Here is a 20,362-nt window from a genome sequence, read left to right as displayed (position 1 = left end):
TCATCATCACCATCATCACTATCATTATCACCATCCCAATAACAGCAACAAACAATGGCAGCCCCGACTTGTCCAGTGTCTCCTCCGTACCTCCCGTGGTTCTGAGCCCTGTGCGTGCCAGGCAACCTCTACAGTCTCCACTCTACAGTGAGACAACTGACCCCTGGCGCTGAAGCAACTCGCTCATGTCACATAGCTTGCCTCGGCAGAGGTGGATCTGGGAAAAAAAAAAAAGCCTGACACTGCAGAGAGCGGTTCAAGTCCCGTTGCCCACAGCCACAGGCCCAGCCTCCCGCCAGCTACTTTAGGATACTATACCCGTGAATCTTCGGCACAGGCCCCAGCACAGTGCTCTCTATGCACATACAGGGACACTGGGTTCAGAGAGGGAGAAGAGCGTGGACAAGCACACACAGCTGCTTTGAGACTGAGCCTGCTACTCTGCCAAGCTGAAAATAGATGTTTCTGCTGCTCAAATGCAGCTGTGGGGTGAAGGCACAGCGGAGAGAGTGCACGAGGAGGTGACAGGCTAGAGGAACTTAAAGCCAGGAAAACTCGATCTTCCAGAAGCTTCCTGGATGGACAGCCCGGTGGACTTGGCTTTGCGTTTTTGGAAGCTAGCCCCCTGTGGTTACAGGAGGCTTCTCACTGCCCAGCCTGCCCAGCATTTTGACAGAACCTCCAGTGGTGGGTCTGGCCAGGCTTTATCGCTGTGCTGATGGAGACTCCTGGAAACATAGCACCTGAAGTGTCCCACTTCCACCCCCACCCCACCCCACCCCCGCCCCAGTGGAGCCCTGGGGAGCTGTCTCAGAATTACCACAGAGTGAGGAGGGTTGGAGTGGATGGAGGTGGCAGCTGAGGAGAAAAGAACTCCCTGGCCAGCTATTGGCACCAGTCTGATTGGTTATGGCTAGTTTCCTCAGTAAGCTCTCTGAAGAGCAGAGTGCATCTGTCCTGGTGCCCCGATTCTCGTGTGTGTGTGTGTGTGTGTGTGTGTGTGTGTGTGTGTGTGTGTGTGTGTATGTGTGTGTGTGTGTGTGCCTCTATCTTGCCTGACAGGGTTTCTTGTTTACTGGTATCCCAGGCTAGCTGGCCTGCAAGAATCCAGAGACTTATCTCCAACATACATTCCATTGTATAAACGTGGAGACTACACACAAGAGCTACCACACCTGCCTTTATGAGTTTCTTGGGATTCGAACTCAGATCCTCACACCTGTATGGCAAGTGCTTTATCCACTGAGTCATCTCCTCAGCCCCTGCTGGTGGCCTCTTGGCTCCCAGTGCCAAACACAGGCCAGGTGCACAGTAGATATTTGAGAACCTTTAGTGGAAAGGGTGAAGACGGAGGGAGGCATGAAAGAGTGACCAGGCCATCACTAGGTCTCTAGGCTTTAGGCTCCAGCCTACCAGAGATGCTGTCTGGGTTTCTGAAGCCGTGAGGAGGTTCCCCTTGGAGGAGGGCAGGCTGTGACTATGACACCCATTTCTGCCATCTAGTTTCTGCCTTGGGGTAAAACAGCCCTGTGTTATGTCCCCATAAGAGCCTGAATGGTGGTGAGTGTAGCACAGCTGCTGTCATTAAAAGTGGGAAGAACCTGCGAACAAGCAGTGGGCCTAGCTGTATAGGCCCCAGACTCCCTGACTGCACCTAGGCTCTCGTGTCCAGCAGAGGCTAGACAGGGGCCTTGCGTGACCCTGAACCTAGTACGCCAGGCTACAGAAAGGTGAGGTCTCCGGGTCCCACTCTACTCCTACAGTCTTGAAAAACACCACAAGCAAGTTGGCAATGGGCAGAACTGTGCTCCTCGTGTGTTGTTCCTCATGGCGTCCTTCCCCCCACCCCCCCACCCCCCAGCTCCACAGGGGACACGTGACCATTCCATGTTGTGGCTCAGGACATGGGCTCAGAGTACCCGAGGGTTTGCCCAGAGCCTGAGGCTGGGAAATGCCACCACCTGGACACTAGAATGAGCCTATCAGCTGGGGTGGTGGCAGCACACGCCTTTAACGCCAGCACTCGGGAGGCAGAGGCAGGTGGATCTCTGTGAGTTCGAGACCAGCCTGGTCTACAAAGCGAGTCCAGGACAGGCAGGGCTACACAGAGAAACCCTGTCTCCAAAATCAAAACAGACAACAACAAAAAGAATGAGCATATCAGACCCCAATGGGCACAGTCTCCCCTCATGCATGGATAGTTTCTGCATCCTATAGGCTAAGATCCTCTTTGCAGCCTGAAGCTGGAGTCTCCCCCAGGGAGTGAAGAGCAGCAACCCCCACCCAACCACAGTCACACAGACCATTTCTCCTGCATTCATCCAACCACAACTTTCACCTCAAGGTTCCCATGGGGATGCTAATCCATTGTCCCTGGGTCCCCTCCATCTCCCAAAGGGACAGTGACTGAGGCACAAGGGAAGCATGGGCTGTCCCTCCTGAGCAATCCCTTCATCATCTCACAAGTGGTAGACCACACAGCATCTTTTCAGCTTAATTTTATTTCCTCTTATAAATGGGCACAGCACAGGGAAATGTTAAAAAACAAACAAACAAACAAAAACGAAAACAAAACAAACAGAAACAAAACAAAGCAAGCCGTGTCCTTCCCAAGGCAGGGGTGGACGAGCACCCGTGGTGGGGTGGACCGGACCTTGGTATCTTTATCCAACTTTCCTCCGTTTTGTATTTAGGTTTTGGCCATGAACTCAGGACAAGGATGGTTAATAAACAGGTTATTGGGGGGAAGAAAGGGTAGGAAGAGCCTGGGGAGGGGAGAAAACCCCCGTTCCTGGTGGCCCAGGGGCTGGGAGGGTTCTGTACAGGAGAGAGAATGAGGCGGTGCGGTTGGGGGGACACTGCCTCAGGGGGCTCTCTGGAACCACACTGTCTACGAAAAGTATTTACATGCATTCACCACGCTGGGGCCTGGCATACCCAAGCAGCACCCAGAGGGCACCTGGGGGGAAGCCAGGCCATCAGCCCCTCCGATGGTGACTCCAGGGCCCACTTTGGGCCTCTCTGTAGATCTGTACAGTGTCGGCTTCTATTTACAGACACCAAGGCTGGGGAGGTACATCCCAGGGGAAAGCCAGGACAGCCAAGGCAGCCAGCCCCTGCCCTGAAAGCAATGTTGACTCTGCTTTTCATGGTGCAAACCCCAGCCTGGAGGCCTAGTGGGCAGCTAAGTCAAGCCCGGGGGGTGGGGGTTGGGGTCTGGCCTCAGCATCCTAAGCCCTTGCTGCAAGTCTGCTCAACCAGTCCTGGCTGTCACCCACATGCCTCTGGCAATCAAAGGGAATCAACCTTGCACATACAGTCCCTAGTCTGGCCCCCAAGAGAGACGAAAATCTAGCTCTGCAGTTCTTTGGCCCCAGCATGTCTTACTTCTCTCAGGAAACCATGGCCTGGAGAGGTCCAAGACGCTGTCAGCTCCTTTCATTCAGAATGCAGTATGCTTCCAGGCATGCCGGTGTCCGGAACACCTTCCCGGGAGCACTGAGGTGTCCCTGGACTCATTGGGGGCAGGCTCTGCATGTACCGCACTGTTTCTGGGGCAGGGTAGGGACCCTGCACCCACATTGCACTAGGAAGAGTTCAGTTTACCCTTGCAACTGAGCTCTCTTAAATCGTCCTGGCCTCATCAGGCTGGCCCAAGTGCATCTGGGCTGCCCATGACATTAACCTTCACGTCAAACTTCATGGGCTTAAAGCCTAGGCCTTGGCCTTGGGGCCTGGGCCGCATACATAGGCCTATGGCCTCTTCTCTCAAATGCTGAGGACACAGAAAAGGAGTGTTGGTACTAGAAGACCAAAGCCCACAGCCCCAAGGCCAGAGTCACCCTGAGATGTGGAATGTGGACTCTAGCCCAACACAGAAGCTGGGTGCTCCTGCCATGGTCCCCCAGTGTCCCTGTGAGCTAAGCACCCTGAAAGCTGCCTCCACCCCACCCCCAGCTCCCAAGCCTCCTCACCAAAGCTCACCAGTCCCAAGACAGCAGCCATCAGGGAGTCTGGGACACCGGGCGGCTCTCCTCTGCTCCGTGCCCAGCTCTCCCGCTGCAGGGAAGACCCTAGCCAAGCTCCGCGCTTCCAGGTCTCACAGGCCTAGGACTTCTGTCATTCTTTCACCGCCTCAAAGTCTGGGCCAGCTGGCTTCCTTACAAAACTCTAAAGCTCATCAAGGGAGCCATGGGGTCTGGAAGACAGAACAGAGCCGGGCAGTGGGTCACCCACCCAACCCCCTCTAAAGACGAGCTCTGCCTAGGTCCTGCCTCCACTGCCCAGATGTGGGTTGTCATTCTTCCCAAGTCTGCTGTGAGGGAATCTTTAAAACGAAAAAGAAATAAACCGGGCAGTCACCTGACTGAACCTGGAACATGTGTGAGAGATGGGGGAAGGGTGCCGGCCAATCGCACCCTAAGCTGTGCCCCTTGGGTGCTGAGAGCTCCAGCGACACACCCCTTTTCCCAAAAAGAGAATGATGGTTCCCACATTTAAAATACCTCTGAAACAGCCCCGCTCCTAAGGGTAACACAGACAGGAAGGTAGACTTGAGGCCTGTGACACCCTTGTCCCCATCAACTGCTCTCAGGGACTACAGCATTAGGATGAGTCTGCTGGTCTATGGGTCCATCCGGTTATAAGCCAGAACTGCCAAGTTGCCCGGTCAGTTGTGTCCACAGAGAGGACCCAAGGTGGGTAGGCCTGAGGTTGGCCTCGCCAGGCCAGGGCAGGGGACACAGAGGGCCTGGGCAGAGGCCCGCCCTCACAGGCACTTTGGAGACATGTGTCCTGGGAGGCAGAGACGGCTCCTGGCTCAGAGAAGAAAGGATATACGTGGAGACCAGGGATAAGCCACACAGGTCCTTGGTCCTGGGGGACCCTAACTCCCTTCCCAGCCTCCAGCCTGGCTTGGGGCATCAACCCTTCTTTCTTCAGACTTGTCTGGCAGAGGTTAGCCCCAAACCCCTCTCTGTGAACCTCTGTGGGGAAGGAGAGACTGCATCTGTATGGGACTGTCTGACATCAGTGTGGCTGGTGTAGGTGTCATAGTGGGGACCAAGTGGAATAGGGTGACTCTGGGGGGGACCCAATATGGGCTGATGCCTACAACTCGGTCCTGCCTTCCTCAGTGACCCAGATGGTTAGAGGAGCCAGATGCAGGACCAACGCGTAAAGAGTTAAGTGGGAGCAAGGTGGCATGGTCACCATTGGTGATGATGACAACAGTGGCCTGCATGGCAGAAGCATCAGGATGTCTGAGCACTGTGTGAAGGAGCGTGCGTGTGTGTGTGTGTGTGTGTGTGTGTGTGTGTGTGTGTGTATGATGTCTCGCTGGCTGGGTGGTCAGGACTGGGTATGTTTTTGTCTCCTGTGTGAACGCAGTACAGGATTATAGCAGTGGCTGACAGAGGCTATGTGACATCCCCCTCTGAGGAGGGACACTCGAGTGGCCTCCCTCACCACTGGCTGCCCTGTGCATTGAGGAAGCCCTTTCCCTGGGAGGCAATGCAGAAAGAGGTGCTGCCTTGGGACATGTGCACTGGGCAGGGGAGAGAGAAAGGGTAACCCCGGAATAGAGCTCAGGCTGGTGACAACAAAGGACACCCTCCCGCCATCGAGAGGCACCTTGGGACAGCAGCTTGAGGCTGCTGCGCAGGTCTAAAAAATTCTGAGTTGAGGCGCTCGATGTGCCTTGTGTGGGTCCTGGAAGCCAGCGTGGTGGCCTCTGTAGCAAGAGAGGACATCAGCAAGGACTGTGGGCCATCTTAGGCCTGCCCCTATTTCTACCAGCAACCGGGGGGGTGGTGGGGAGGCTTCCTTCCTCTTGTCCACTGGACACAAGATCCTGATGCCCCCGACGGGAGGGAATGAGAGTAAAGAAGGGCACAGTAAGGGCACAGTCTGGGGCAGACGGTGGCGCCCCTGCTCCTTAGGACTGTCTGTGTTAGGCTAGCAGTCTGAGCAGAAGGAAGCACGGCCAGGCTCCTTCCCAGGCCCAGGCCCGGGCTGTGGAGCGCAGGGACTGGGCAAGGTGGCGTCGAGGCTGCCCGAGGCAACTGTGGCTTCTGCTAAGCGTAGAACTCCTCCTGCTTGTCGGGCTTCTGGTACGTGACGCTCGCCTGCTTGGGCTCCTCCAAGGTGTAGCTGCCCTCGTCCTTCTTCTTCATGCGGTAGATGAGCAGGGTGACCAGGAAGGCAGCGAACAGGGCACCCACCACGCCACCCACGATCACGGCTGTGGAGCAAGAGACAAGAGGTCAGCAGGACCCAGGAGGAGCTTAGAGGTGTGAGCCGCCTAGGGGACCTGGAGGACGGTGGGGACGGTACTGGTGCTGCCACCTGGCTCCAACTCCTTTCCTGTGACTCAATACAGACCGGTCACACCACTCCCTGGTCCTTGTCACTGTCAAACATCATCATCAGCTGTCAGACGCTCCACTGCCTTAAAACCATTAGGAAAGGAAGGCCCCCTTCCCCACAGTGCCAGAACCATCTCCTGCTGTCTCCAGTTAGATTCTCCCAAGCCCCACCAGGGTGAGCCTTATAGGCCTTGAGTCAAGGTTGGGTCAAAGGTCAACCCAAAAGACAGGTCAGAGATTATTAGCACCTAGGAAGGTCCCACAGGGTCAATTGAGATGACCTCAAAAAGCAGGGGTCCAAAGTCAGAGTCTACGGAGGGGGTCAGAGGATATAAGGAAAGTTCTAGAGAGAAAGAAGAGCGCAGACTTCCCTGGGGAGGAACGGAAGGAGAGGGTCATGGGTAAAGCCCCTGCTCTCCCTTCCTGCTTCTCAGGAACCCCACCCCCTGCCCTTCCCTCCCCCCACCCCCTATGCCCCCCACCCCCCCACCCCCCCTGGAGCCTGGCCTCACCTACGAGCACCTCCTTCCTCTCCAGGATGCTCTTCTGAGGGAGCTGGGCCGCCGAGCTGCCCGAGTCGATGGCATTGTCATGGAGGCCAGGGCCTGGGCGGGCACCCTTGGGCAGTGTCCCCGGTGGAGGTGACGGCTTGGCCGCGGCTCCCCCCACAGCCACCACTTCATTGGCTGTGTCGGGCTGTGTGGTCTCTTCTTGCAGCTCAAAGTCCCCACTGGGCCCCCCAGTCACTGGCACCTCTGGCTCATCCTGGATCGTGGTCAGAAGAGACTCTGGAGTCGGGGTCTGCAGAAAGGGCGGTATGACCTGGGGTTAAGACCAAGCACTCCATACACACAAACCCACACCAGGTGGGGCCAGCACTCGCTGTGCTTAGTCCTCAGTGCACCACACACAGCACTGTCTCCACAGAGAAGCAATTAGTGGTAAACAAGCCCAGAGAGGTTGTGTGGCTTTTTTCAAGGCCACACAGCCTAACACACGGCGGAAGCAGAACAAAAATCTAGACCTGCCTGATTTCGGAGGCTGTAATTCTAATTACTGGACCTCATATTGCTGTTCTCATCCCTGGCCACATCCTGTCCCTATCCTGTCCCCCCATGACTTCCTCTCCAGCTGCCTCAGAACAATCCTTGGTCAATTCCTGTCCAGGAGAGGGAAGTTGTCTGGGACCTGCTAGGCCTGGCTCTGTCTTCACACATAAGATAAGGCAGAAGTAGGTTGCTTCACCTGGAGGCCAGTCCACGTACACTCTCCAAACCAACCCGGCAGCCAGCAGTGTACAGCTCCCCACTGCACAGAGGTGAGAGCAGTTAGGGGCTGACGCTGGTCTGTGGGAGCCTCTGTGGGTGAGGGGGACACAGCTGATTCCTGAGGGTATGGCAAAGGTGGGCCAGAGTCTGGCAAAGCCAGAGCCCCCCCACTCCCCCCCTTCCCCCACCCCTGCTTCTGGTTCCGGGTGCCACACCCTGCTATTGTCCCCCACTTCCTGCGAGGCCTCCTCTCTGAGGGAATGGCTTGGACCTGTGTCCTACGGGACTGGCTGGGACCTGAGAGGGACTGCAGGGCTCCTAGGGCAACGTCACGGCCCCAGGGCCCCTGTGAGGTTGATGGCAGGGTGTTTTGAGGCTGCCCAGAGTCACCATGTCCCCTCTTCCAGCCTGGTGCACACACAGTTTTTCCAGACAGGGTCTCATGTAGCTCAGGCTGACCTAGAACTGGCTACGTAGGGAAAGACAACTTTAAACTTCCAATCACCCTGCCTCCACCTCTGCTGGCATCACAGATGTGCGCCACCACACTGGGTTTCTTATGCGCGCTCACAGTGTACATGCATAGGCCAGGTTGCAGGCCTCTGGTCTCTCCCTTCCCCGATGACCCTCATCGCGCTCTTCCCTTCAGTGCCCCTGCCTTCCCCAGCCTAACCCTGGCCACGAAGACTGACAAGCTTCAGGAGCCCCCAGCTTCAGGACCCCACAGCTTCAGGACCCCCAACTTCAGGAACCCCCCAGCTTCAGGACCCCCCAGCCTCAGAACTCCTCAGGTTCAGGACTCCCCAACTTGAGGAGCCCCCCAGCTTCAGGAGCCCCTCCCCCAGGCCCCCACCCGGGCCAGAATTTGAATCCTGATTGAACTACCTGAAGAACCTTTTAAAAAAAAAATGGCTTCCTCTGCCTGCAAAAAGAGGTGATCACATCAGGATGCTGGGCGGGTTTTGGGTTGCAAAAGTACTCAGGGAAAGTGCCATGCATCTGGCTACAGCCAGGGGCTCCCCCATAGCACCCACTCAGTCACCCTCAGGCCATGACGATGACAACCATGATGAAAATGACAGTGACAACAGCTGAGCAGCTGGTTTGTTTACTGTTCCAGAATTCTAGGGATTGTAAATGGTGAGGAAATGCCGTTTGCAGATAAACGACAGGCCTCTCTCCCTGTCTCTGTCTCTCTTTGAAAATGTCTTACTGTGTAGCCCAGGCTGACCTGAACTTGTAGCAATTCTCCTGCCTCAGCTTCCCCAGGGCGAGGATTTCCACGCTGACAACCTATTTATTTATTTTGGTTTTTCAAAACAGGGTTTCTCTGTGAGGCCCTGGCTGTCCTAAAAATCTCTCAATAGACCAGTCTGGACTCAAACTTGAAGATCCACCTGCCTCTGTCTGCCCAGTGCTAGGATTAAAGGTGTGCACCACCACCACCCAGAGACGACCTCTTTTTTATTCTTTCCTTTTTTTGTTTTTTTTAGATAGGGTCTAGCTCTGGCTATCCTGGAACTCACTCTGTAGACCAGGCTGTCCTTGAACTCACAGAGATCTACCCATCTCTGCCTCCAGAGTGCTGAGATTAAAGGTGCGTGCCGTCACGCCCTGCTGGCTGCCAATCTTTTAATGCTGCTCTTGACATGAACTCCCAGCCCGGCCCACCCATCATCCCCCAACTCCACTCCACAAATCCACCTAATCGGTATCTTGGCTCAATAGCAACCACAACCCAGCTGCCCTGGCTCTCTGACCTCCCCTGACCCTGTGCAGAGACTCCCACCCAGCACACACACCAGGCCTGCCTTGCCTGGCAACCTCCTGGGCCCTACCCAACGCAACTCCGTCCAATTTGTACTAAAGCCCTTTCTCACCCACTGTCCTCACCTGAGCCACCTCCGTGGGTCCAGGAGCGGTGGTCCCCAATGGCAGGGTACTCCTCTCAGCAACATCAGGCTCCTGGGTGGTGACTGGCCAAGGAAGGGCTCGTGGCCGAGAGGTAGCTGTGTTGACCAGCCTAGGTGTTGGGGCCTCCGTGTCCAAGGTAGCCACAGTAGTGGGTGGTGAGGGAACTGCTGGGGTAGCAGCCTGAGCAGTAGCTGCAGTGGTCAGGGGAAGAGGCAGCAGCCCCTGTATGCCGGTGGTCCTTACGTCCGCAGTGCTAGCCGTGGCAGGGGGTGCCGCAGGAGTGCTAGGGGCAGTAGTGGCTGCTGTGGCAGGTGCTGTGGCCATAGTAGGGGCCCCTGTGGTGGTGGCAGCAGTGGTAGATGTAGTGGTGGACATGGTGGTGGCTCTCTGGCTGGGCTCTTCCAGGACTTCTGTCACCTCTGTCACCAGCGGGGGACTAGTAACCGGTTCGGGGCTGGGGTGCTCAGAAACAAGCTCCTCAAATGGGGTATCCACAGGCTGGATATCTGTTGTGGGTAGCACGGCGGGTGCAGTGGGCGCAGCCAGGGCTATGTCAGGGACGAACTGCATGGCTGTCTCAAGGCCGGACTCCTGCTCGAAGTCTGTGGGGGTGGGGAGAGGGAGAGCCCTGGAGAGTGGGTACTCCTCACTGCCAGATCCCCAAGCAAGCACTTCCCAGCAGTACACCCACCTCTCCAAGCAAACTTTTCCCCAGGAAAACAAGAGAGAATGGAGGTCTGACCAGATGAGCTAGCCTGTGCCTAGCCAAAATCCTCGAAGGGACCAACCACTTCCAGGCAGCCTGCCCTGACTCTGCCAACCCACTCCTCCTGAGTCCTAGTAACTGGTGAACGGACGTCTCTGTCTGGAATCCACTCAAGGTTACAGGAGAGTAAGGCCTGACCTCTTGGGAAGGGCCAGACACAAGGACATGGCCTGTACAAATTCAAGGCAGTGGGGACCCTGAGTCACCCCACTTCTCAGACATGAGCAGAGCACCGGAGGGGATAAGGTCTTCTTACAGAGCCACATAAATGACTCAGGTAGGGATAAGATAAGGGAAGAGATGGGAGGGTGAGGAGATGTGAGGAGAACCCATGGGAAGCCAGGGTCGTTGAGGGCTGAGTAGGCAGGGAGTGTGAGCCAGGAAGAGATACTATAGAAAATAGCACCACCTTAGTGAGGAGGCTTAAAGCACACACTGGAGGGAGACTGGAGGCAGAGATGGAGTAGCTCAGGAGTATGAGCCTGGGACAGTCTGGTCTCACACACACACACACACACACACACACACACACACACACACACACACACACACACACATCCCCTGGCTGGGTCCATCTCAGCACGCTCTCTCAGTCACCAACTCCAGGGTCACACTGACGTCCTGCCCTCACCTCTCAGGGCCTATGTGAGGAAGGTCAATCCTTCAACAGATAGGAACATAGGTGTTCCAAGGGGTCAGAAGTCACTCAGCTGCCTGGCCACAAGGCTGGGTCAGAGCTGCTGGATCTCCCATCACCCTGCCTGACCCACACACAGTAAACCGGCCTTCCCCAAGACAGACCCAGTAACCCAATCCCAGGTCCCTGAAGCTCTCTGTAGCCCTACCCGCATTGCTGAGCTTGGCCTCTGCTGATGGACCCAAGGGACCACCTGCTTCAGACGAGGCCAAAAACTCATCCCTGCTGAGGACTTCCCATGGCCCTCCACATATAATTGGTGCCAAGCTGGGAACACTGAGTCACTGAATGGCTGCCTACATTTCGTCAGTGAGCCACAGGGCAGGAGCTGTGGGGCTGGGGACAGGCCCAGGCTGCACACGAGAGTCCCGGGCTCTGAAGGTTTCCCTAGCATACCTCATGCCAGAAGGATGCTCTGCCCTCCTCCTTCTTGAGGTCTTGCTCTCCATACGGTGGCAGCACAAACTCAAGTGGCCTTATCAGCTCATTGACTGGTGCTACATGCCAGAAACACGCAGGGAGACATGGGGATTACTTACAGCCAGAGCCAGAGCCCGAGTAGAGGTAATCCAGTTCATCATCAGGAAACGAGTCGTCATCCCCTGAGCCCTCAAGGTCCACCGGCCTCTCAAAGTTCTCACTGCGCCAGCGTTGAGCCTGGGGAGGGTGCAGAAACGCACAGGGTTAGGCACTGAAGGCATTGGCCTATACAGGCCCAAGAGACGACAGGCACACTCATAGGCAAAGTGACCCATAAGTGCTACAGAGTTGGGTATTGGCAGATGGCCACTTCCCACCTACCAAAGGCTATGGTAACAGTACTCTCTCTTACCTGACAGTTGACATTAGGGAACCACTGGCTGTCCCCCACCCTCCACCTCCAACCCCCACTGCGGTCGCCACCATCCCTGCAGCAATGGGAACTCCTACACAGGAGAATGGGCTCAGAGAGCACAGTACTGAGTTTGAAACCAAGACAGTCGCTTGCAAACAGGGCAGGTTATTCATTCCACTTGTGCATTTGGTAAACAGAGTGGCTCCTTCATAGTCCTGAGAATGCCCTGGCACACTGCAGACTCAACACAGGTCCACTGTCACCCCTGTGTGAACAGTGCCCACACACAGGATCCCACTCGGTCCTCAAGATAAGTGACTTGGGTGGCAGGACACCAGCCCAACTCACAGATGAGGAAACTGGGGCTCCACTGCCCAGAGAGCTAGGAATGAAATGAGGTTTAAGAGCCGAATGGCACCTCAAATTGCCAAAGGCAGAATGGTAGTTCTATAAGACAGGCTTGGGTGATGGAGAGGACCCAGGAGAGAAGTGCTACAATGGGTAGGGAAGAGAGCAGAGGGCTGTCCGTGCTGAGCCAGCCGTGACTCTTCCCCTAACCGAATGTTAGCTCCCGCCTGGCCTGCCTCACGGTATACGCAGGCCCGGCATCAGCACAGGCTCCTTCTTACTTCTACTTTCTGGGGTTAGCAGGCTTCTCCAAGGCCTAAGAACCCTTCAGAGTCAGAACCTGGGAGGTCTAGAGCTGGTGTCCCCAGCTCTAACTGTACTCCTCCTTAGAAGCCCTCAGTTGGGGGCCGGAGAGATGGCTTAGAGGTTAGGAGCACTGACTGTTCATCCAGAGGTCCTGAGTTCAATTCCCAGCAACCACATGGTGGCTTACAACCATCTATAATGAGATCTGGTGTCCTCTTCCGGTATAAAACACTGTATACATAGTAAATAAATACAAGTTTTTTTTAATTAAAAAAAAATCTTAAAAAAAAGAAAATTAAAAAAAAAAAAAAAGAAGCCCTCAGTTGAAGCCAGCATTAAGAGCCTCAAAGGCTGGTATGTAGACTCCCAAAAAGGGATAAGTGGCCTTGATGTTCTGTGTACCCTGCCCAGTGGTTCCCACTTTCAGAGCTTTGTGGGGGGTTGGGTGGGCAGGGGGCGGAGCTCCTGGTGCTAGGATTCGAAGTCCAGGGCATTTACGTCTTACAATCAAAATCCGGAGAGAAAAGCGCCATAGGCAAGAGAAACTGAATCCGCCCTGGGGTTGGTCAGTACAGCTGCCTCCCTTGGGCTGGCCCTGCCTGGCCTGTAGGTTCGCCCAGCACCCTCCACAGTGCCTGGTCCCCCATCTCTTCCCAATCCTGCTGGTCTCTCTGCCTACGGCACCCTTCCAACGCCCACCTCCAGCGTTACTTTGTTTGAAAGGCATCCATCCCACGCTCCCGAGTCATGATGCCTGATGCTTGTGAGCAGTTCTGCCTTGAAGTACCGATGTTGAGGGGCTGCTCACCCTGCATCCACTCTCTATGAATGAGGCCGCTCCATGAAGAGGGGCTACCCCGCGTCTAGCAAGGTTCCAGGGACCAAGAAGGCTTAGGACAGCGGGTTTGTAATTAGGAGACACTGTTTAGCTCCTGGGGCAACACAGGAGCTGGAATGGCTAGAGGTCATCCAGCGGGTGGATTTCTCTTGGAACTCAACTGTTTTCCAGAGCAATTACACATGAGAATGAAAGCTGATCCCGGGGAGCCAGAGTTCTCAGGTAGTGCCTGGGCATCTGCTCCAGCTGGCAGAGGGGAGCCATGGAAGGTGTGTGAACAGGGGAGGCACCAGACTGGCAGAGCACTAGACGTACAGTCAGCATCTCACACCCCTGCCACTCATGGGCCCTTCTTGAGTTCATGCAGAACCAAAGAGAGGCTCTTAGTCCTGGCTTCCTGCCCCCAGCCCCCAGCACCTGCTCCAGAGCCCCAGCCAAGCCAGCCAGGGCAGGGAGCCAGGAGAAGATATCCCTCATACAACACTACACACACACACACACACACACACACACACACACACACACGTCTGGAAGTAATGAATTAATCAGTATTTACTTTCTACCAGTGAGTCACGGGATGGAACAATTAGTGTAATTGCCCCCGTGACTAATCACTGGGTCTTCTTCCTTTGTAGACATCCCAGGAGCTCAGAGCAAGCCCATCATCACCCACCAGCTCCCATCTCTGCCCAGCCCACACTCCCCAGGTCCTGGGCTGCAGGAGCCACAAGCTTCTACAAACTAGAGTCCCTTAGGGGCTTTGGACACCTGTCCCTCTCACTGTCTAGCCAGTAGCCTGATGTCACACAGCAGGATGGGGACTACGCAGGGATTTCTGTCTTTCTCTCCTTCGAGGCAGGCTGGAAAGGAATATTCTAAGAGATCTGTCATTCCAGGGACCCCAAAATAAGAGTGAACACAGGAGCCAAAATGGGGACTCCTCAAGGTTCCTCAGTGGCCAAGAAGGGTTTTCATAGGCCTAGAGACAACTCCAAAGCCACTGAGACCCTGCAAGTGACACAGCCAGAGACACACACACTCACTTAGAGGCAACCATCGAAGGCAGCATGCCTTTGGGGGCATGTGAGGGAAGTGGGGGATGGGGGGAGTTTCCATGCAGCTGTGAGCTCAGAAAGGATCATACAGCCTCTCATGAACCCATCAGCCTCCACTCAGGTAGCACTCACCTAGATACTATTCAACCTGGCTCAGTAGCCATTGACATGACAACGGTTGCCATGGCAACCATAGTCTCCATGCTAAGGACCAGGAGCTGCAGCTCCCCACAGAGCTAGAGAGTGTAGGAGAGGGAGATGGTGAAGGATCAGAGGACAGCAGGGATGCAGAGGGGGAAGGCCAGAGCAGGCAGGGCTGGGGAGAAGGGGAGGTGAGAATGCTAGGGAAGGGAAAATTCTCACATCTCAATTTAGCCTCACACTCATCAGAGGCTGCTGGGGAGGGGCAACCTCAGCGAGTTCCCGAACATGCCTCCACCAGACATCCTTCCACCAGAGTGAGCTGCTGCGGGACAGAGTGGGAGGGCAGCCGATAGCCTAGTAACCCTGAGGTCACCCTGCGGATCTAAGGAGGAGGGTGCCTGCGGGAACACTAGGGATGCTGGTAGCTCAACTCCCAGGGGACAGCAGAAAGAAGAGAGAGAGAGAGAGAGAGAGAGAGAGAGAGAGAGAGAGAGAGAGAGAGAGAGAGAGAGAGAACCTTTAAACAGCAGTGGAGAAAGCATTATTAAATGTCACAAACTGAGGATCAAAAACAGCATCTCACCCTGAATGGCATCTGCATTCGCTTAACTTCACACATAATAAGCACAATTGTCTTTGTTACCTGCCCCCTTAAAGAATAGAATCCTAGTGCCCTTGACTCTGTTGGCCTCACTGTATGGCCCTTCCTGTGGCTCTCCACAGAGGCAGCCTGCAGCCTCCTTTAACTGAGCAGCCTGCAGGCACCCATGCCCCAGCAAGTGACTAATAGGAGACACAGCCTAATGTGAGCATGTACAAACTACACACTCCCATGATGCACATATACCCATGTACACACACAACTACACAGTTCTTCGGATACACACTCAAGTACACACATGCACACACATACACAAACACACCAACAGACATATATATCCATGTATATCCATTTACACACATCCCAGGACACACATACCCTCCAGTAGACACACTTATATACGCATGTACACACATACCCCAGTACATGCATATACTCATGCACACACACACACACACACACACATCTATATATACACTCCTTATACAAACACCTCAACACACACACAATGCACTGGGTACAGTTAAAAGCAACATTGGCAAATCCTAATACACATGCCCAGTAGAGCTTATCAGTGTTGTATGCCAGCCCACGCTTGTTTCAGATGACTCGCCCCTACAGCTGCTCCCCACAAGCCTCAGCAGACTCGGGGCCACACGTGTCACCTCCATGGACCAATCAGTCTGCCATATGCACATCCATGCACATCCATAGGTCACATGGCACTCTTACTTGCTATATTGCCAACTCCATTTTAATACAGACATCACAGCTTGAATCCGATCCCTTCGCACTTGTGCTCCCTGGCACCACCCCCCTGGTCCAGCACACACCATGAAGGGAAATACCCCTGACATGTATTCTGCCGTGGCCATCTCAAGGCAAAGAGCCAGTAGAACGTTCTCTTTCCTCCCACTAAGGACCTGGGTACCAGGCCATCATCATTATGTTGGGGGGGCGGCATTATCCTCAGGCTACAGAGTCAGACAGCAAGGCTGGCCTACAACCCAGGCTTGAGCACACTTTTATCCCGAATCCTTCTCTCTTGAGTGCTCCAGGCCAGCCAACTCCATGTTCAGCCAGGGCCCAGGGTCCCTACACATGTGGCCAGCCCCAATTGCCCAGCCTCACACCCACACCAGCACTCAGCATCTGCCTGTACTTGCAGCCCCACCTACTCTCCAAGCTGGGCCTTAAGAGCACACCCCTATCCCATGGATGTCACAGGCCCCTCACTCCTGGAGCAGGCCCCTCCAGACTCACAGAGACGCACATCCTCGCAGGATGACACAAACTCACGTGCACACGACCAAGTATAATGTTCCTCCCTCGTTGCCGCATTCAACTGGAACTGACCCACAGCCTCATCCCTCAGAGACACCCAGACCCCATCCGGGGATGCAGGGAACCTGGCCCAATAGTAAGCAGCCTCCCTCAGCCAGCCACCTGTCCACCAGCAGGTCTCTCTCCCCATTGTCTTAGCAGCTTTGGGAATCCTTGGGCTCCCGAGTGCCTGGGTAGAAGGGCTTCCTCCTCCAGGCCACCCCAGATTCCTGACCAGGACCAGGCTAGATGAGGTCTCAGGTCAGACATGTCCCCTCAGTCCACAGCAGCCACTGACCATGGCTCTGAGACACCTCCCTTACTCAGAGACCCCTCTGAGCCACCGACAAACTCCCAAGGGACTCTCTCTACTGCCTTCCCCACCAGAACCTTCTAGAGGGGCAGGGCAGTGGCAGGGTCTCTCACCCCCTTGGGTTCTCATCTGTGAAAGGAGATGATGGTAAGAGCAGGAATTTGAGCCACTGGCAGGTGTCGCCAGGACCATGCAAATGACATGCAGGACACGGGGGTCCGTAGCCACTGGTTGTCAATTCTGTTAATGTCTCCACAGTTTCAGACCTGAAGCCACAGCCTCCTCCTGGAGGAGGCAGAACAAACTGTTGAGGCCCAGAGAGGTGGAGTGACATTGCCAAAGCCACACAGCGGGCTAAAGAGAGAGGCTGGAGGAGGGGGTGAGGTGCTGAAGCGCTCAGACACATAAATTAGGTTAGCCGCCGGAGGAGGGGAGCGGGGGGGGGGGGGGGGGGCGGCGGCGAGGAGCCCAGCACCCTGTGCCCTGCTAACGCCGCAAAAGCTAGAACAAAAGCAAGTGTAATTAATTCTTCTCCAGCTTCCTTCCCCTAATTAGCCAGACTCAGGCTCCACTGTCCTGGTGACCAGAGACAATGTGAGCTGGGCTCGGAGCCCACCCTAAGGCTCAGACAGTCTTGGGTTCAAGTCAAGCTGTACTTATGTGCTGCGTGTCTCTGGGCAAGTTACATAACGTCTCTGGGCCTATATTTGGCTAAGTAGTGACGATAATAATTTATGCTTCGTAGAGCTGTTGTGAGACTCCAATAAGGCAGTGAGTAAGGTAGACTGTTGCTGCTGGCTCGACCCTACAGCATGCATTCCCACGCCAGACCTCAATTTTAAATCTAAACTAGGCCTGAGAGATCAAAGTGTTCAATTCCCTCTCCCAACAGATGCAGAGATCGGCGGGGGGCGGGGGCGGGGGGGGGGGGCCGCGGTGAGCCGCAGGGAGAGTAGTCTAGATTAGCCTGGCAAGCATCAGACAGGAGGAATGACTTGCCTAAAGATACACACAGGTCGTGGCTAGTTCCTGGAGTGGGGCTAGCAAAGGAAAGGTCTAGGCAGAGCCCCAGGGTCCCTTTGGGCTCCGTCCCCAAAGGCCCTCAGCCCTGTGAGAACTCAGCGTCTCTCATGCTCACCAGCTCCACCCGGGAAACCCAGAGCCTCTCTGTAGGAATGTGGGTTGTGGCCAGGCTCTGGGCAGAAGGATGGCCAGGGGTGACAATGAGAGCATGGATACCTCAGTCCTAACCCCTTCCTACTCTTATTCCCCAGCTTCCCCAGGGCAGCACTGAGTTCATTAAAACGATCCCCTCTCCCCCCTGCCCTGCCTCCTCTCTCCCCTCCCCCCACCCCCTCCCCCGCTGCTGAGCAACTGAGCAAAGGAAACCAAGGCAGCAGCTGCATCCCTCCCCTGCTGTATACTGGGAGTGGGGCGGGGGGGGGGGGCCTACCTTCCCTAGCTCCCTGGTGCCCCTCAAATTTCTACCCCTTCAGCAGCACTGACCCCTCCCTCCCCGGACCCCCACCCCAGCCCCTCCCCACTTCCAAATGTGTTTCTTTTCCTCTTCCTCCCCCTGGGTAAAGTGAAAAAGAAAGAAAAAGAAAAAGGAAATCTCAGGCTACAAAACCCAGGTAAGGACCTCTCTGAACGGATCCTTCCCAGCCTTTTGGAATTAGGGCCTTAAGAACAGGAGCCCCCAAGGGCAGTGAAAGAAGGGGACCCGGAAGCTGCGTCTGTTCCCAACAACAGGGAGTGTTAAATAAGCTATTGTATATGGAATAGTATGTACCTGTGAACAATTGTATTTTCCACACACACTCATGTTACCTCATTAGGTCCCTTAAAGGCCTGAATACATCCCAGAAGATTTAAAAAAAAAAATCCTTCTGAAAGAATATTTCAGAATAAGGGAAAAATTGTCCACTGACTGCCAGGAGAGAGGCAGCTGGACTGCGAAAGTGACTTCTGGGCACTTCTGTCCCTCAATGCCTGAGTAGCTCTGGACGGACACCAACTCTGTCAGCCTGCCCTTCCAGACAAAACAAAGGCTCTGGAGCAACATAACCGGAGGCTGGGCCTGGGACGTGGTTGGCAGTTAATACCATCGCCGTCAAGTTCCAAAGGGAGGCTACCCAACACACATGGAGTGCAGCCAGCCTGGCAGAACCTGCCACGAAGGCGACAACCCCCACGTTACATTTCAGAGAGGCCAAAGAGGCCAGCAGGCTATTTGGGCCCGCCTGTGGTTTCCCAGGGCTTTGCGTCAGCCTTAAAATGCTGTCCATTCTTGACCCCATGCATGCTTCCGCCTGCTGGTCAATGGCCTCCTCAGCCCTCTTCCTCTGTGGACACCCCCCATACCCACACACACACAGAGCAGTTGGCTGCAGCTGGAGGCTGGTGGGCCTGGCTCCACCCTGTCATTAACCCCCATCATGCCAGCTCTCGACACAGGCACCCACCATCCACCCACCCAGGCATGGGATGCAGGCAGCCACTCCGTGCCACTCAGTCTGTCTCCTGTGTTCGGATGAAGGACAGTGACCAACCCGGGAAAGCCAGGAAATGCTTCATCCCAGGCTGAGACAACTCCACCGTCCCATCCACCCCAGCCACCTGCTCCTGTATGTCACCTTTGAGACAGACCACCCTGACACCCTGCTCCTTGATTTCCCAGCCTCGGCCTTCCGGCCTCTTGCCTTGTCCACCCTCTCCCATGTGATACCCCAGTTCCTGTCCCCAGGCCTCAGTGGGCTTTGCTAGGCTTTGCTCCGCCAGGCTGGGCTTTACAGGCTCTTCTCACTTCATTTATAGACAAGGACACTAAGGCTGCTGATCCCCAGTGTGCCCCAACAGGACTTGAACCCCTGACTGACTCTTGTACCCAGGGAACACCCCCACCCCCACCCGAGCCCCCAAGAGTGCACACAGGTCCCAGACTATAGCACGGTGTATCCCCTGGGCATTTTTCAAGAGGACACCTGTGTTGTCCCATCCCTCAGTGTGAGGAACAGTTAGTGCTCCCAAGAGGGGAGCACTCACCGTGGGCCTGGTTCTATGGGTGCATGCAGCCTGGGTTCTCTTCGCAAACACCTCACTGGTGGGGGCTTATCCTCATCTCACACATGGGAGCCAGAGTTCAGAGAGATAAAGCTCACAGCATTGGGACTAAGATACGAAACCAAATTTGGCTGAGCCCCACGAGCCGTGCAGTGGCAGCTCCCTTGCTACCGTCTGCCAGGTTATTTGTGCCATTTGAGGTCACATACTAGGCCCTAGGTCCCATCTTTCCCCAAATCTGCCCCCACTGGAGGAAGGCTATTTCATTGCAGGGAACAAACAGGCCAGATTCTGATGCATGAGCCATGGAGGCCTGAGGAGCCACCATCCCCGTGCCCAGGTAGAAACTAACACATTTAGGGTCCACATAAGACACCAAGAGAAGCCGGGCGGTGGTGAGGCACGCCTTTAATCCCAGCACTCAGGAGACAGAGGCAGGCGGATCGCTGTGAGTTCGAGGCGAACCTGGTCTACAAAGCGAGTCCAGGACAGCCCCGGCTACAGAGAGAAACCCTGTCTCGGAAAA

The 20,362-nt window shown here is 55.3% G+C and overlaps 1 protein-coding gene across 1 annotated transcript in view; it reads right to left on the bottom strand.

Annotated features, from left to right (window-relative positions):
* Positions 1 to 2,482: 2,482 nt before the first annotated feature.
* Positions 2,483 to 20,362, bottom strand: part of SDC3 (syndecan 3) — a 34,001-nt gene continuing 16,121 nt past the window's right edge. Inside the window, exons 2-5 of the mRNA XM_084786289.1 lie at positions 11,550 to 11,667; positions 9,527 to 10,149; positions 6,878 to 7,166; positions 2,483 to 6,241 (exon numbers count right to left, since the gene is read on the bottom strand). Coding sequence (XP_084642415.1) covers positions 6,075 to 6,241; positions 6,878 to 7,166; positions 9,527 to 10,149; positions 11,550 to 11,667 — 1,197 coding nt within the window. The 3' untranslated portion in view covers positions 2,483 to 6,074. The remainder of the gene's footprint in view (positions 6,242 to 6,877; positions 7,167 to 9,526; positions 10,150 to 11,549; positions 11,668 to 20,362) is intronic.

This window comes from Acomys minous (genome assembly GCF_964271855.1).
Source record: "Acomys minous genome assembly, chromosome: 6".
In the NCBI taxonomy this organism is placed as follows: Eukaryota; Metazoa; Chordata; class Mammalia; order Rodentia; family Muridae; genus Acomys; species Acomys minous.
This window is presented reverse-complemented; position numbering and strand designations above follow the sequence as displayed.